The sequence below is a fragment of the Myiozetetes cayanensis genome, unplaced genomic scaffold, assembly GCF_022539395.1.
Source record: "Myiozetetes cayanensis isolate MyiCay16 unplaced genomic scaffold, myiCay2020 scf242, whole genome shotgun sequence".
NCBI classification, from domain to species: Eukaryota; Metazoa; Chordata; class Aves; order Passeriformes; family Tyrannidae; genus Myiozetetes; species Myiozetetes cayanensis.
This window is the reverse complement of record NW_026087459.1, coordinates 1-16,178: the sequence shown is the minus strand read 5'-3', so window position 1 is coordinate 16,178 and position 16,178 is coordinate 1. Positions and strand designations below refer to the sequence as shown.

Genomic DNA, 16,178 nt, shown 5'->3' with positions numbered 1-16,178 from the left:
CCCCCTCCTGCACCTGTCTCCCCTGTGCCCCCACGCCCCAGGGTCCACAGACCACCCCACCCCGGGTCCACAGACCCCCACCCCAGATCCCCCTCCCCGTCCCAGCACCCCAGCTTGCCCGCGGGGTCCTCGGAGCCTCCGGAGGCGAGAAGGGGCGAGAGGCAGAGAAGGAAGCAGGCGCCGGGGCCGTGAACGCCCACGCCACCCCCAGCCCCCAAAACACGCGGGGGCCAAAGCTGCCCAGGCCCTCCACTGGAGAGACCCCAAAACACCCTGGGGTGGGAGGGGTGGGGCAAAATATCCCCGATCCCAGCGTTGGAGGCCCGGGTAGGGATGGGGGAGAGGCACCGTGACCCCAGGAGGTCACAGCTGCCCGGGAGGTCACGACCCCTGGGGACAGGGACACCCCTGGGCTGGGAGGGCACAGCCCCCTGGCTGGGAGTCACAACGCCCTGGGGACGGTGACACCCCCATATGTGGGGTGGGGCGTCCTAGCCCCTGAGGACCGTGACACCCCCTTGGCTGGGGAGGTCACACCCTGGGGACCATGACACCCCCTGGGAGGGACACCCCCTCGGTCGTGGGGGTGAGGGTGAGGTCACCCTGGTGACAGCGACACCCCCTCGTCTGAGGGGTCACATCTCCATCTCCCCCAAGAAGGGTCCCCCTGCTCGTGTCCCCCGTGTCCCCTCACAGCGCCTCCCCCCACAGGCCCCACAGGCCCTGCCCCGGGTCCGCAGCACCCGCCGCCCCCGGTGCCCCCGGTGCCCCTCGGCGCAGTCCCCCCGTTCTCTGCGGTCCCCCAGAGCCCCCAGGCTCGCCCAGAGCGGAGGGTCCCGCTCGGTACCTGCGGGCCGGGCCAGGCCGGGCCGGGCCGGGCCGTCCTGGGTCCGCCGGGCCGCGACCGCCACCCGCGCGGCTCCGCAGCGCCCCTGCCGGCCCGGAGGACCCGCTGCGGGACATGGCCGCCCACCCCAAATCCTCCCCACCCCCAAATCCTCCCCCAAATCCTTCCCCTCCGGACTCCCCCGACCCCCAGGTACCCAGGACCCCCTCAGGAGCCCTGCAGGCACCCCCAAGAATTCACGGCCCCAGGAATTGTGGGGACCCCGCTGTAACCCCTAATGAGACCCCATTTCCCCCCTCCCCTTATCAGCTCCCCCAGTAAGACCCCACTGCCCCCAATAGGGACCCCAGTACCCCCTTCCCCCAATAAGGGACCCCAGTAACCCCTTCCCCCAATAAGGGACCCCCTCCCCCTTCCCCCAATAAGGGACCCAGTGCCCCCTTCCCCAGTAAGGGACCCCAGTACCCCTTCCCCTCCCCAGTAAGGGACCCCAGTACCCTTCCCCCAGTAAGGGACCCCAGTACCCCTTCCCCCAGTAGGGACCCCAGTAACCCCTTCCCCCAGTAAGGGACCCCAGTACCCCCTTCCTCCCCAGTACCCCTTCCCCTCCCCCAGTAAGGGACCCCAGTGCCCCTTCCCCTCCCCAGTAAGCGACCCAATGCCCCTTCCCCCTCCCAGTAAGGGACCCCAGTACCCCTTCCCCCAGTAAGGGACCCCAGTACCCCTTCCCCCACCCCGTAAGGGACCCCAGTACCCCTTCCCCAATAAGGGACCCCAGTAACCCCCTCCCCACCCCGTAAGGGACCCCAGTACCCTTCCCCCAGTAAGGGACCCCAGTACCCCCTTCCCTCCCCAGTAAGGGACCCCAGTACCCCCTTCCCCCAGTAAGGGACCCCAGTACCCCCTCCCCCAATAAGGGACCCCAGTACCCCCTTCCCCCCAATAAGGGACCCCAGTACCCCCTTCCCCCTCCCCAATAAGGGACCCCAGTAACCCCTTCCCCCAATAAGGGACCCCAGTAACCCCCTTCCCCCAATAAGGGACCCCAGTATCCCTTCCCCCTCCCCAGTAAGGGACCCCAGTACCCCCTCCCTCCCCCAGTAAGGGACCCCAGTACCCCTTCCCCCTCCCCAGTAAGGGACCCCAGTACCCCCTTCCCCCCAATAAGGGACCCCAGTACCCCCTTCCCTCCCCAGTAAGGGACCCCAGTACCCCCTTCCCAGTAAGGGACCCCAGTACCCCCTTCCCCCAATAAGGGACCCCAGTACCCCCTTCCCCCAGTAACCCTTCCCCCCAGTAAGGGACCCCAGTACCCCCTTCCCCCAGTAAGGGACCCCAGTACCCCCTTCCCTCCCCAGTAAAGGGACCCCAGTACCCCACTTCCCCCCTACCCAGTAAGGGACCCCAACCCCAAAGATCGGCAGTACCAAGGGGGCCGATCTGGAGCAGCTGAACCCCTCCCCTTTCAATGTGACCCCCTCAAAATCAGCCACGCGCGGGCAGGGGGCTTTAATTAACATAGAATATATATTTTAAAAATAACAATTATAAATCACTCTGGCTCCTCCGAGAGGCGAGGGGGCGCCAGGGCCCCTCACCCATGGACAGGCCCCCTCCCCCAAATGCTCCCCGGCGAGGAGGGGGCAATTTTTTTGGGGGGGGCGAGAGGGAGCAAAGTTACAAGTGCTTTCTACACGTCCCCAGCAGTTGGGTAATTTTGGGGGAGGGCGGGACAGGAGTACATATTGGAGGGAGGGAGCGGATTTTTCCTTAAAAGATGATGATGATTAGCCGGAAAAATGATACAATAAAGGCAGAAGCTGCCCCCAGGGACCCCCTCCCAGGGTCTCTACCTACAGGGTTTATGTACAGCCCCCATCACAGGGGTCTGGGGGAGTGCCTGGATTGCTCCCCTCCCCAACATTCCCAGGGTTTTCCCGGGAGAACAGTGACTGGTGGGGGGCTGGGGGTAGGAATTGGGGGAGAGGGAGCAGGCTGGGACCCCCTAGGGTTGGTTTGGGTTTGGGGGCCGGGTGCCTGGATTGTCTCTGTTGTCTCCCCCTCCCCAATTTTCCCAGTTCCCAGGGGCTTTCCCAGGGGGAACAGGGACCAGCGGGAGCTGCAGGTGGGAATTACAGGGGGGGGTGTCACGGTGCTGGACTCCCCCAGGTTTGATTTTGGGAGGTCACAGGCTTAGAGCACCTGGACTGCCCCCCCGCCCCCCTTTAACCGGCAGAGGGGTCGGGAATTGAGGGGGGGTCGCGGCGCTGCACCCCCCACTGTCTGGGGGTGATCAAAGCCCTCCCTGGCTGCTCTTTGGGGCCACCTGGACCACCCCCCTTTCACCCCGGGGGAGGGGTTTGGGGCAGGAATTGAGTGGGGGGGTGTCCCATTGCTGCAGCCCCCCCTAAATCCCCCGGTGCTCCCCGCAGACCCCCCGGCATGGCTGCGTTTTGGGGAGGTTTCCCTCAGACCCCCCTGCATGGCTGTATTTTGGGGGGTGGGGGATGCTCTCCACAGACCCCCCTGCACGGCCGCGTTTTGGGGTGGGGGTTTCCCACTAGACCCCCCTGCATGGTTGCATTTTGGAGGGTGCTCCCTAGACCCCCCTGCACAGCCGCATTTTTGGGGTTGGGGGTGCTCCCCACAGACCCCCCTATATGGTCGCATTTTGGAGGGGGGGTGCTCCCAACAGACCCCCCTGCACGGCTGTATTTTGGGAGGGGGGGTTTCCCCACAGACCCCCCTGCACGGCTGTATTTTGGGAGGGGGGGTTTCCCCACAGACCCCCCTGTAGGGCTGCGTTTTGGGGGTGGGGGTGCTCTCCACAGACCCCCCTGCACGGCTGTATTTTGGGAGGGGGGTTTCCCCTCAGACCCCCCTGCACGGCTGTATTTTGGGAGGGGGGTTTCCCCACAGACCCCCCTGCACGGCTGTATTTTGGGGTGGGGGTTTCCCCACAGACCCCCCTGCACGGCCGTATTTTGGGAGGGGGGGTTTCCCCACAGATCCCCCTGCATGGTTGCATTTTGGAGGGGGGGTGCTCTCCTGCAGACCCCCCTGCAGGGCCATATTTGGGGAGGGGGTGCTCCCTGCAGACCCCCCTGCACAGCCACATTTTGGGGGTGGGGGTGCTCCCCACAGACCCCCCTGCACAGCCACATTTCAGGGGTGGGGGTTTCTCCACAGACCCCCCTGCACGGCTGTATTTTGGGGGGGGGTGCTCCCCACAGACCCCCCTGCACAGCCACATTTCAGGGGTGGGGGTTTCTCCACAGACCCCCCTGCATGGTTGCATTTTGGAGGGGGGGTGCTCCCTGCAGACCCCCCTGCATGGCCACATTTCAGGGGTGGGGGTTTCCCCACAGACCCCCTGCACAGCCACATTTTGGGAAGGGGGGTGCTCCCCGCAGACCCCCCTGCACTGCTGTATTTTGGGAGGGGGGGTTTCCCTGAACCCCCTGCACAGCCACATTTCGGAGGTTTCCCACAGACCCCCCTGCACGGCCACATTTTGGGTGGGGGGTGCTCCCTGCAGACCCCCCTGCACGGCCGCATTTTGGGGGGTGGGGGTGCTCCCTGCAGACCCCCCTGCACGGCTGTATTTTGGGGTTTCCCCACAGACCCCCCTGCACGGCTGTATTTTGGGGGGGGGGTTTCCCCACAGACCCCCCTGCATGGTCGCATTTTGGAGGGGGGGTGCTCTCCACAGACCCCCCTGCACTGCTGTATTTTGGGAGGGGGGGTTTCCCCACAGACCCCCCTGCATGGCCACATTTTGGGGTGGGGGTGCTCTCCACAGACCCCCCTGCATGGCTGTATTTTGGGGTTTCCCCACAGACCCCCCTGCACGGCCGCGTTTCGGGGGTGGGGGGGTGCTCCCTGCAGGCCCCCCTTCATTCTGGGGGGGGTTCTCATCGTGAGCGCAGCGGGCGGCGGGAGCCGAGGGCTGCCCGGGGGTGTCAGGGGGTCCCTGCGGCAGGGGTGCCCCGGGCTCACTGCAGGCGGTCGGAGCGGAAGGAGTCCTCGACGGCGGGGTCGGTGAGCAGCGCGCAGGGGTCGCTCAGCATGCTCAGCCCATCCAGGCTGAGGGGCTCGATGCGCAGCTCCTCCTCCAGACCCCCCAGACCCCCCAGAGAACCCCCCTCCACCTCGAAGCCCGGCACCCCCGCCAGCGCCGTGGCGATCTCCTTCGACAGCCCCGGCGGGGACTCGCCTGCGGGATGGATGGGGGGGGGATTTGGGGGGTCAGAGAGGTTCTGAGAGGGATGGGGGGGTACACAGAGACCCCCGAGACACACCCAGAGAGACCGGGGCACCCCCAGAGAGACCAGGGCACAGCCCCCCTCCCAGGATACCCCCAGAGTGACCAGGACACCCCCAGAGAGACCAGGGCACCCCCAGAGACCCCATGACACCCTCAGAGAAACCAGGGCACAGCCCCCTTCCCAGGGCACCCCCAGAGACCCCATGACACCCTCAGAGAAACCAGGGCACAGCCCCCTTCCCAGGGCACCCCCAGAGACCAGGGAACCCCCAGAGAGACCGGGGCACCCCCAGAAACCAGGGCACCCCCAGAGACACCCCCAAAGAGACCGGGGCACCCCCAGAGACCCCATGGCACCCCCAGAGAGACCAGGGCACCCCCAGAGACCCCAGGACACCCCCAGAGAGACCAGGACACCCCCAGAGACCCCGAGACACCCCCAGAGAGACCAGGGCACCCCCAGAGACCCCAGGGCACAGCCCCCCTCCCAGGGCACCCCCAGAGACCCCAGGACACCCCCAGAGAGACCAGGGCACCCCCAGAGAGCTGGGGCACCCCAGAGAGACCAGGGTACAGCCCCTTCCCATGACACCCCCAGAGACCCCAAGACACCCCAGAAGACCAGGGCACCCCAGAGACCCCATGACACCCCAGAGACCAGGGTACAGCCCCCTCCCAGGACACCCCCAGAGAGATAAGGGCCCCCCCAGAGAGACCAGGGCACCCCCAGAGACCCCATGACACCCCCAGAGAGACCAGGCCACAGCCCCCCTCCCAGGACACCCCCAGAGAGATAAGGGCCCCCCCAGAGACCCCGGGACACCCCCAGAGAGACCAGGGCACAGCCCCCCTCCCAGGGCACCCACAGAGACCCCAGGATACCCCCAGAGACCCCAGGGTATAGCCCCCCTCCCAAAAACACCCCCAGAGACCCCGTGACACCCCCAGAGGACCAGGGCACCCCAGAGACCCCAGGACACCCCCAGAGGCCCCAGGGCACCCCCAGAGGCCCCAGGGCACACACCCCCCCCCTGTGACAAATCACAGACCACCCTGTGACACCCTCAGAGCCCCCAGAGCACACCGCCTGTGACACCCCATGGACCCCCAACCCACCCACCCACCCAGCTGTGGCACCCACCACTGTCTCCCCACCCCACCCCTCCACGACACCCCTCAGAGCCCCCACCCCACGCACCCCCAGCCCCCGAGCCCCCACCTGTGAAGATGATGTTGGGGATGGGCCCGTGGCGGCTGCAGTTGCTCAGGTTCTGGCGGTTCAGGGCAGGGGTCGTAGCCTCGCTCGGGGGTAACTCAGGGCCCCCAGGTCCTCGGGGAACCCTCCGCTGTTCCCGGGGGGGCTCTCCCCGATCCCGAACTGCTCCAGCTGTGGGGACAGGAGGGTTAGGGGTGACCGCCCCCAGAGTGTCCTCATGTCCCCCAGGGAGCCCCAGAGCATCCCCTGGCCCCATGTCCCCCCAGACTGTCCCCATGTCCCCCAGTGAGCACCAGAGCATCCCTGGCCCCATGTCCCCCCAGACTGTCCCTGGTCCCATGTCCCCAGGAGCCCCAGAGCATCCGTGTCCCCCAGTGTCCCCATGTCCCCCAGGGAGCCCCAGAGCATCCGTGTCCCCCAGACTGTCCCCATGTCCCCAGGAGCCCCAGAGCATCCCTGGCCCCATGTCCCCCCAGAGTGTCCCCATGTCCCCCCATGTCCCCCAGAGCATCCCCTGGCCCCATGTCCCCCCAGACTGTCCCCATGTCCCCCAGTGAGCACCAGAGCATCCCTGGCCCCATGTCCCCCCAGAGTGTCCCCTGTCCCCCAGGGAGCCCCAGAGCATCCCTAGCCCATGTCCCCCAGAGTGTCCCCTGTCCCCCAGGGAGCCCCAGAGCATCCCGGCCCCATGTCCCCCAGAGTGTCCCCTGTCCCCCAGTGAGCCCCAGGCATCCTGTTATGTCCCCCCAGACTGTCCCCTGGCCCCATGTCCCCCAGGGAGCCCAACATCCAAGCATCCCTGGTTATGTCACACAGAGTGTCCCCGTCCCCCAGGGAGCCCCAGAGCATCCCCTGACCCCATGTCCCCCAGAGTGTCCCCTGTCCCCAGAACTAGAGCATCCTGGCCCCATGTCACCCAGGTGTCCCCTGTCCCCCAGTGAGCCCCAGAGGCATCCCCTGGCCCCCATGTCCCCCCAGACTGTCCCCTGGGCCCCATGTCCCCCAGGGGCCCCAGAGCATCCCATGCTCCCCCAGACTGTCCCCATGTCCCCCCAGGGAGCCCCCAGAGCATCCCTGGCCCCATGTCCCCCCAGAGTGTCCCCCATGTCCCCCATGTCCCCCAGAGCATCCCTGGCCCCATGTCCCCCAGAGTGTCCCCATGTCCCCCAGGGAGCCCCAGAGTGTCCCCATGTCCCCCCAGTGAGCCCCAGAGCATCCCCTGGCCCCATGTCCCCCTAGAGTGTCCCCATGTCTCCCCAGGGAGCCCCAGAGCATCCCTGGCCCCATGTCCCCCAGAGTGTCCCCATGTCCCCCAGTGAGCCCCAGAGCATCCCTGGCCCCATGTCCCCCGAGTGTCCCCTATCCCCATGTCCCCCAGTGAGCCCCAGAGCATCCCCTGGCCCCATGTCCCCCAAGAGCATCCCTGGCCCCATGTCCCCCAGAGTGTCCCTGGCCCCATGTCCCCCACAAGGGTCTCCATTCCCATATCCCCCCCCAGTGACCCCATGGAGTGTCCCCATGTGTCCCCCACAGTGACCCCATGGAGAGTCCCCATGTCCCCCAATAACCTCCCCAAGGGTCCCCATTCCCATGTCCCCCCCAGTGACCCCATGGAGTGTCCCCATGTGTCCCCCACAGTGACCCCATGGAGAGTCCCCATGTCCCCCCCAATAACCTCCCCAAGGGTCCCCATTCCCATGTCCCCCCCAGTAACCCCAGGGGTCCCCATTCCCATGTCCCCCACCGATGACCCCATGGAGACTTCCCATGTCCCCCCAGTGACCCCATGGAGTGTCCCCATGTGTCCCCATGCCCCCCCAGGGGTCAGAGCTGTATTGGTGTGTCCCCCCCAGGGGTCAGAGCTGTACTGGGGTGTCCCCCCCCAGGGGTCAGAGCTGTATTAGGGTGTCCCCCACCAGGGGTCACTGTACTGGAGTGTCCCAGGGGTCAGAGTTATGCTGGGGTGTCCCCAGGGGTCAGAGCTGTACTGGGGTGTCCCCCCCCAGGGGTCACTGTACTGGGGTGTCCCCCCCCCAGGGGTCAGAGTTATACTGGGGTGTCCCCCCCAGGGGTCAGAGCTGTACTGGGGTGTCCCCCCCAGGGTCAGAGCTGTACTGGGGTGTCCCCCCCAGGGGTCAGAGCTGTACTGGGGTGTCCCCCCCCAGGGGTCAGAGCTGTATTAGGGTGTCCCCCCCCAGGGGTCAGAGCTGTATTAGGGTGTCCCCCCCCAGGGGTCAGAGCTGTATTAGGGTGTCCCCCCCCAGGGATCAGAGCTGTATTAGGGTGTCCCCCCCCAGGGATCAGAGCTGTATTAGGGTGTCCCCCCCCAGGGGTCAGAGCTGTATTAGGGTGTCCCCCCCCAGGGGTCACTGTACTGGGGTGTCCCCCCCAGGGGTCAGAGATGTACTTGGGGTGTCCCCCCCGGGGGTCAGAGCTGTATTAGGATGTCCCCCCCGGGGGTCAGAGCTGTACTGGGGTGTCCCCCCCAGGGGTCAGAGCTGTACTGGGGTGTCCCCCCCAGGGGTCAGAGCTGTACTGGGGTGTCCCCCCCACTCACGCTGCCCAGGCCGAAGTCTCCGGGGGGCTGCGCCAGGGGCTGCCCCAGGGAGGGGCCGGGGGGCGTAGGGGGCCGTAGGGGCGCAGGGGGCCCGGGGGCCGCAGGAGGCTGGGACCCAAAAGCACCCGGGCTGGCCGTAGGGGTGCGGCGGGAGCCGCTGCTCCGGCAGCTTCGTGGTGTCCAGGGGCACGCCCTGCGGAGAGAGCAGGGAGAGGGGGGAGTCAGCGGGACACCCCCGTTCTGGGGGGCTCCACCGGGACACCCCCGTTCTGGGGGGCTCCACCAGGACACCCCCACTCTGGGGGGCTCCACTGGGACACCTCCACTCTGGGGGGCTCCACCGGGACACCCCCACTCTGGGGGGCTCCACCAGGACACCCCACTCTGGGGGCTCCACTGGGACACCCCCACTCTGGGGGCTCCACTGGGACACCCCCACTCTGGGGGGTCAGCAGGACACCCCCACTGTGGGGGGCTCCACCGGGACACCCCCGCTCTGGGGGGCTCCACTGGGACACCCCCACTCTGGGGGGCTCTGCTGGGACACCCCTGCTCTGGGGGGTTCCACTGGGACACCCCCGCTCTGGGGGGCTCCGCTGGGACACCCCCACTCTGGGGGGCTCCACAGGGACACCCCCACTCTGGGGGGCTCCGCTGGGACACCCCCACTCTGGGGGGCTCCGCTGGGACACCCCCACTCTGGGGGTTCCACCGGGACACCCCCGCTCTGGGGGGCTCCACCGGGACACCCCCACTCTGGGGGGCCACCGGGACACCCCCACTCTGGGGGGCTCCACCGGGACACCCCCACTCTGGGGGTTCCACTGGGACACCCCCGCTCTGGGGGGCTCCTCCGGGACACCCCCACTCTGGGGGGTTCCACTGGGACACCCCCGCTCTGGGGGGCTCCGCTGGGACACCCCCACTCTGGGGGGCTCCACAGGGACACCCCCACTCTGGGGGGCTCCACCGGGACACCCCCACTCTGGGGGTTCCACTGGGACACCCCCACTCTGGGGGGCTCCACCGGGACACCCCCACTCTGGGGGTCCACCCGGACACCCCCACTCTGGGGGGCTCTGCTGGGACACCCCCACTCTGGGGGGGTTCCACCGGGACACCCCCACTCTGGGGGGCTCTGCTGGGACACCCCCACTCTGGGGGGCTCCACTGGGACACCCCCACTCTGGGGGGTCAGCAGGACACCCCCACTCTGGGGGGCTCCACCGGGACACCCTCGCTCTGGGGGCTCCACTGGGACACCCCCACTCTGGGGGTTCCACTGGGACACCCCCACTCTGGGGGTTCCACTGGGACACCCCCACTCTGGGGGGCTCCACAGGGACACCCCCGCTCTGGGGGTTCCACTGGGACACCCCCACTCTGGGGGCTCACGGGACACCCCACTCTGGGGGCTCACTGGGACACCCCCACTCTGGGGGTCAGCTAGGACACCCCACTCTGGGAGCTCCACTGGGACATCCCCACTCTGGGGGGTCAGCAGGACACCCCCACTCTGGGGGGCTCCATTGGGACACCCCCACTCTGGGGGGCTCCACTGGGACATCCCCACTCTGGGGGGTCAGCAGGACACCCCCACTCTGGGGGGCTCCACTGGGACATCCCCACTCTGGGGGGCTCCACAGGGACACCCCCGTTCTGGGGGGTTCCACTGGGACACCCCCACTCTGGGGGGCTCCACTGGCCCCCCCCGGGGCTGCCAGCACTGAGACCCCCCAGCCCAGCCCTGCCTGTGGGGGGGGGGCTGGGAGGGACGTGGAGGGTCCCCCCAGTGTGGGCAGGGCTGGGGGGGTCTGAGGGGGGTCTGAGGGGGGTCTGAGGGGGAATGGGGGCGAGGGGGGCCCTGGGGGTGGGTGAGATGAGGATGGACATGAGGTGAGTGAGGGGGAGGAGGACAAGGAGGATGAAAGGACAAGGAGGACAAGGAGGAAGATGAGGAGGAGGAGGAGGAAGAGCAGGACAAGGAGGAAGAGGAGGACAAGGAGGATGAGAGGAAGATGAGGAGGAGGAAGAGTAGAACAAGGAGAAAGAGGAGGACAAGGAGGATGGGAGAAGGACACAGAAAAGGAGGACAAGAAAAAGGGTAATGAGGAGGAGGAAGAGGAGGAGGAAGAAGACAAGAAGGATGAGGAGGAGGACAGGGAAGAGGATGGGAAAGAGGAGGATGAGGTGGGGGACAAGGAAGAGCAGGATGAGGACAACGAGGAGGGGGACGAGGAAGAGGAGGACAAGGGGACAGAGCAAGAGAGGGTTGAGGAAGAAGAGGCTGAGGAGGAGGAAGACAAGGAGGACTAAGAAGAGGAAAACAAAGGAGGAGGAGGAGGACAGGGAAGAGGAAGATGAGGTGGGGGACAAAGGAGGGGAGGACAGGGGAATGAGGGGAAGGGGAGTGAGGAGAAAGAGGAGGAGGAGGAGGAGGAGGAGGAGGAGGAGGAGGAGGAGGAGGAGGAGGAGGAGGAGGAGGAGGAGGAGGAGGAAGATGAGGGGGATGAGGAGGAGGAGGAGGAAGATGAGGGGGATGAGGAGGAGGGGGATGAGGAGGACAAGAAGGATGAGGAGGATGATGATGAGGACAATGAGGAGGACGATGAGGATGAGGAGGATGATGAGGATGAGGAGGAGGAGGAGGACAAGGAGGAGGACGAGGAGGAGGAGGATGATGAGGATGAGGAGGAGAATGAGGATAAGGAGGAGGAGGAGGAGGAGGAGGAGAATGATGAGGATGAGGAGGACAATGAGGATGAGGAGGACAATGAGGATGAGGAGGACGAGGAGGACAAGGAGGAGAACGAGGAGGAGGATGGGGATGAGGAGGATGATGAGGATGAGGAGGACAATGAGGATAAGGAGGACGAGGAAAATGAGGAGGATGAGGAAAATGAGGAGGAGGACGAGGAGGAGGATGAGGAGGACGAGGAAGACGATGAGGAAAATGAGGAGGAGGACGAGGAGGAGGACGAGGAGGAGGAGGATGAGGAGGACGATGAGGAAAATGAGGAGGAGGACAAGGAGGAGGAAGAGGAGGAGGATGAGGAGGATGAGGAGGACGATGAGGAAAATGAGGAGGAGGACAAGGAGGAGGAAGAGGAGGAGGACGAGGAGGACGAGGAGGCGGCGCGGCGATGGAGCCATGCATACCTGGGTGATGGAGGACAATGTGGGTGACATTGTTGGTGAGAACTGTTTGGGGTGCTGCCGCCTGGAGTCACCGGCCACGGGCAGGGACAGGGGGCTGAGCGGGACCCGGCGCCGGGGAGACGACGTGGTGGTCCCGAAGGAGCCCCCCAGCCCCGAGGGCAGGCTGGGGTTGCTGGGCGAGGACTGCAGGGGCTGGCTGCGGGGGGACGTGGGCAGGGACGGGTTGGACAGCGAGGAGGACAGCGAGGAGGGCAGGGACTGGTTGGACAGCGAGGAGGGGATGGAGGAGCTGCTGTGGGAGGACTGCAGGGAGGGGTTGCTGAGGGAGGGCCCGCGCAGCGAGGCCTGCAGCGAGGCCTGCAGGTTGGGGTTGCTCAGGGAGGACTGCAGGGACGGGTTACTCAGGGAGCTCTGCAGAGGTGAGGGGAGTCCTGTGGGCACAAAAACAGACAGCGCGTTACCCCCACCCCCCCGTGCCCTCGGGGGGGGATGGGGGAGAGGGAAGGGCCTGGGGGGGCTCCTGGGGGAGGGAGGGGGATGGAGCCACCGAAAACATGGAGATGGACACGGTAACGGACACACTCACCTGGGGGGTCGGAGACCAGCCCCTCCTGCGTCCCCTGCTCACCTGGGGGGTCTCTGAGCCCTCCTGTGCCCCCCTCACTCACCTGGGGGGGTCTCTGTGTCCCCCATTCACCTGGGGGGGGTCTGTGTCCCCCCACTCACCTGGGGGGTCTCTGAGCCCTCCTGTGCCCCCCCCGCTCACCTGGGGGGTCTCTGTGTCCCCCATTCACCTGGGGGGGGGGTCTGTGTCCCCATTCACCTGGGGGGGAGTCTGTGTCCCCCCACTCACCTGGGGGGTCTCTGAGTACTCCTGTACCACCCCACTCACTTGGGGGGTCGGAGTCCAGCCCCTCCTGCGTCCCCCGCTCACCTGGGGGGTCTCTGAGCCCTCCTGTGCCCCCCCCGCTCACCTGGGGGGTCTCTGTGTCCCCCATTCACCTGGGGGGGGTCTGTGTCCCCCATTCACCTGGGGGGGTCTCTGTGTCCCCCATTCACCTGGGGGAGTCTCTGAGTACTCCTGTACCATCCCACTCACCTGGGGGGTCTCTGAGCCCTCCTGCGTCCCCCCCCCTGCTCACCTGCAGGGGGTCTCTGTCCCCCATTCACCTGGGGGGTCTCTGAGCCCTCCTGTGCCCCACCCACTCACCTGGGGGGTCTCTGTGCCCCCCCACTCACCTGGGGGGGGTCTATGTCTCCCCACTCACTTGGGGGGTCTCTGAGCCCTCCTGTGCCCCCCCCACTCACCTGGGGGGGGTCTGTGTCCCCCATTCATCTGGGGGGAATCTGTGTCCCCCATTCACCTGGGGGGTCTCTGTGTCCCCCATTCAGCTGGGGGGGGGGTGTCTGTGTCCCCCCACTCACCTGGGGGGTCTCTGAGCCCTCCTGTGTTCCCCCCGCTCACCTGGGGGGTCTCTGTATCCCCCATTCACCTGGGGGGTCTCTGAGCCCTCCTGTGCCCCACCCACTCACCTGGGGGGTCTCTGTGCCCCCCATTCACCTGGGGGCTCCATGTCTCCCCACTCACTTGGGGGTCTCTGAGCCCTCCTGTGCCTCCCCCACTCACCTGGGGGGGGTCTGTGTCCCCCCATTCACCTGGGGGGGGGTCTGTGTCCCCCATTCACCTGGGGGGGGTCTGTGTCCCCCATTCATCTGGGGGGAATCTGTGTCCCCCATTCACCTGGGGGCTTCTGTGTCCCCATTCATCTGGGGTGTCTGTGTCCCCCCACTCACCTGGGGGGTCTCTGAGTACTCCTGTACCATCCCACTCACCTGGGGGGTCGTAGCCCAGCCCCCCCACTCACCTGTGTGGTCTCTGAGCCCCCCCTGTGCCCCCCCACTCACCTGGGGGGTCTCTGAGCCCTCCCTGTGCCCCCCCACTCACCTGGGGGTCTCTGTGCCTCCCCACTCACCTGGGGTCTGTGTCCCCCATTCACCTGGGCCCGTGTCCCCCATTCACCTGGGGGGTCTCTGTGTCCCCCATTCACCTGGGGGGGGGTCTGTGTCCCCCATTCACCTGGGGGGTCTCTGTGCCCCCCACTCACCTGGGGGGTCTCTGTACACCCCCACTCACCTGGGGAGTCTCTGAGCCCCCCCTGTGCCCCCCACTCACCCGGGGGGTCTCTGTGCCTCCCCCACTCACCCGGGGGTCCCTGTGCCCTCCACTCACCTGGGAGTCTCTGAGCCCCCCTGTGCCCCCCCACTCACCTGGGGATCTCTGAGCCCCCTTGTGCCCCCCACTCACCTGGGGGTCTCTGTCACACCCCCACTCACATGGGGGTCTCTGAGCCCCCTGTGCCCCCCACTCACCGGGGGGGTCTCTGTGACCCCCCACTCACCTGGGGAGTCTCTGGAGCCCCCTGTGCCCCCACTCACCTGGGGGTCTCTGAGCCCCCCGTGCCCCCCCACTCACCTGGGGGTCTCTGTGCCCCCCACTCACCTGGGAGGTCTCTGTGCCCCCCAATCACCTGGGCAGTCTCTGAGCACCCCCACTCACCTGGGGGTCTCTGAGTACTCCTGTACCACCCCACTCACCTGGGGTCAGTAGCCCAGCCCCTCCACTCACCTGGGGTCTCTGAGCCCCCTGTGCCCCCCCCACTCACATGGGGGTCCTCGTGCCTCCCACTCACCTGGGGGTCTCTGTACACCCCCACTCACCTGGGGGTCTCTGAGCACCCCCCCTGTGCCCCCCACTCACCTGGGGGTCTCTGTGCCCCCCACTCACCTGGGGTCTCTGAGCCCCCTGTGCCCCCCCACTCACCTGGGGGCCGTAGCCCAGCCCCCCGTGCTGGTGCCGCTGATGCCCAGGTGGGCTGCGTGGTGGCCAGGTTGGAGGTGCTGCTGCCCCGCCTCAGGGGGAACGCCTCCGGGGTCCAGGGGGTGGGCAGGGGACGGGAAGTGCAGCGTGGTCAGGCCGGGCAGGGACTCCCCGTGTTGAGGCCGAGGGCATGAGGGGCACATGTTGGCAGGTTGGTCCTGGGACGGAACACGCTGGGGGTGGGAACGGTGATGACACCCCTGGCACCCCCACCCAGGGTCACCCTCCACAGTGTCACCATCCCCAGTGCCTCTTCCCACTCTAGACCCTTCCCAGTGCCCTCACCATCCAGCCCTCCCCAGTGCCCTCCCAGTGTCCCCTCCCCATTCCAGTCCCTCCCCAGTGTCCCCCCCACTCCAGCCCCTCCCCAGTGCCCCTTCCTGTTCCAGCCCCTTCTCAGTGCCCCTCCGCTCCAAACCCTCCCCAGTGCCCCCTCCCCACTCCAGTCCCTCCCCACTCCAGCCCCCTCCCAGTGCCCCCTCCCATCCAGCCCCTCCCCAGTGCCCCTCCCCACTCCAGCCCCTCCCCAGTGCCCCCTTCCCACTCCAGCCCCTCCCAGTGCCCCCTCCCCATCCAGCCCTCCCCATTCCAGCCCCTCCCCAGTGCCCCCTCCTCGTTCCAGCCCCTCCCAGTGCCCCCCTCCCCACTCCAGCCCCTCCCATTCCAGCCCCCTCCCAGTGCCCCCTCCCCACTCCAGCCCCTCTCCCAGTGCCCTCCCCTGCTCCCAGCCACTCCCAGTGCCCCCTCCCCATCCATCCCCCCCACTCCAGCCCCCTCCCCAGTGCCCCTCCTCGCTCCAGTCCCTCCCCAGTGCCCCCTCCCATTCCAGCCCCTCCCCAGTGCCCCCTCCCTGTTCCAACCCCTTCTCAGTGCCCCCTCCCCACTCCACCCCCTCCCACTCCATCCCCCCATTCCAGCCCCCTCCCCAGTGCCCCTCCCATCATCCCCCCACTCACTGGATTCCCGGGACCTCGCAGGACTCGGGCCGTGCCGAGGAGTGACGAGAGCTGTGGGGTCAGAGGGCACAGGGATCAGCCCAGGGGGCCTTGGGGACATTGGGGGACACCCCACTCCCACGGGGGACACCCCCACGGGGACACCCCACGGCCCCCCCACCCCCCACACACCTCTCTTGGTGTCCCAGGGCTTCAGCGAGTGCTTGTTGTCATCGAAGTTCTCTTCGATGGGAGGCACTTGGAAAAGAAACACTGGGAAAAAGGGGGAGGGGAGGTCAGTGGTGAGTGGGGTCACATC

General features: G+C 67.2%; 3 protein-coding genes across 3 annotated transcripts in view; all 3 read right to left on the bottom strand.

Annotated features, from left to right (window-relative positions):
* LOC126642821 (DENN domain-containing protein 4B-like) overlaps nt 1-3,867 on the bottom strand; it is a 52,627-nt gene extending 48,760 nt beyond the window's left edge. Inside the window, 2 exon segments of the mRNA XM_050320778.1 lie at nt 848-932; nt 3,854-3,867. Coding sequence (XP_050176735.1) covers nt 848-932; nt 3,854-3,867 — 99 coding nt within the window.
* A 961-nt stretch (nt 3,868-4,828) lies between these two features.
* On the bottom strand, nt 4,829-5,466 carry LOC126642820 (CREB-regulated transcription coactivator 2-like). The gene is made up of 2 exons (XM_050320777.1): nt 5,452-5,466; nt 4,829-5,106 (listed from the first exon to the last, which is right to left on the bottom strand). Exons 1-2 carry the CDS (start codon nt 5,464-5,466, stop codon nt 4,843-4,845), a joined length of 279 nt encoding a protein of 92 aa, XP_050176734.1. The 3' UTR covers nt 4,829-4,842.
* A 3,642-nt stretch (nt 5,467-9,108) lies between these two features.
* LOC126642822 (uncharacterized) lies at nt 9,109-16,132 on the bottom strand (the record flags this gene model as incomplete). The annotated part of the gene is made up of 6 exons (XM_050320779.1): nt 9,109-9,135; nt 9,177-9,207; nt 10,569-12,477; nt 13,880-13,906; nt 15,881-15,931; nt 16,052-16,132. Coding segments are annotated over 6 exons (2,126 nt in total), but the record flags the coding sequence as incomplete, so codon positions are not given.
* Nucleotides 16,133-16,178: the final 46 nt, after the last annotated feature.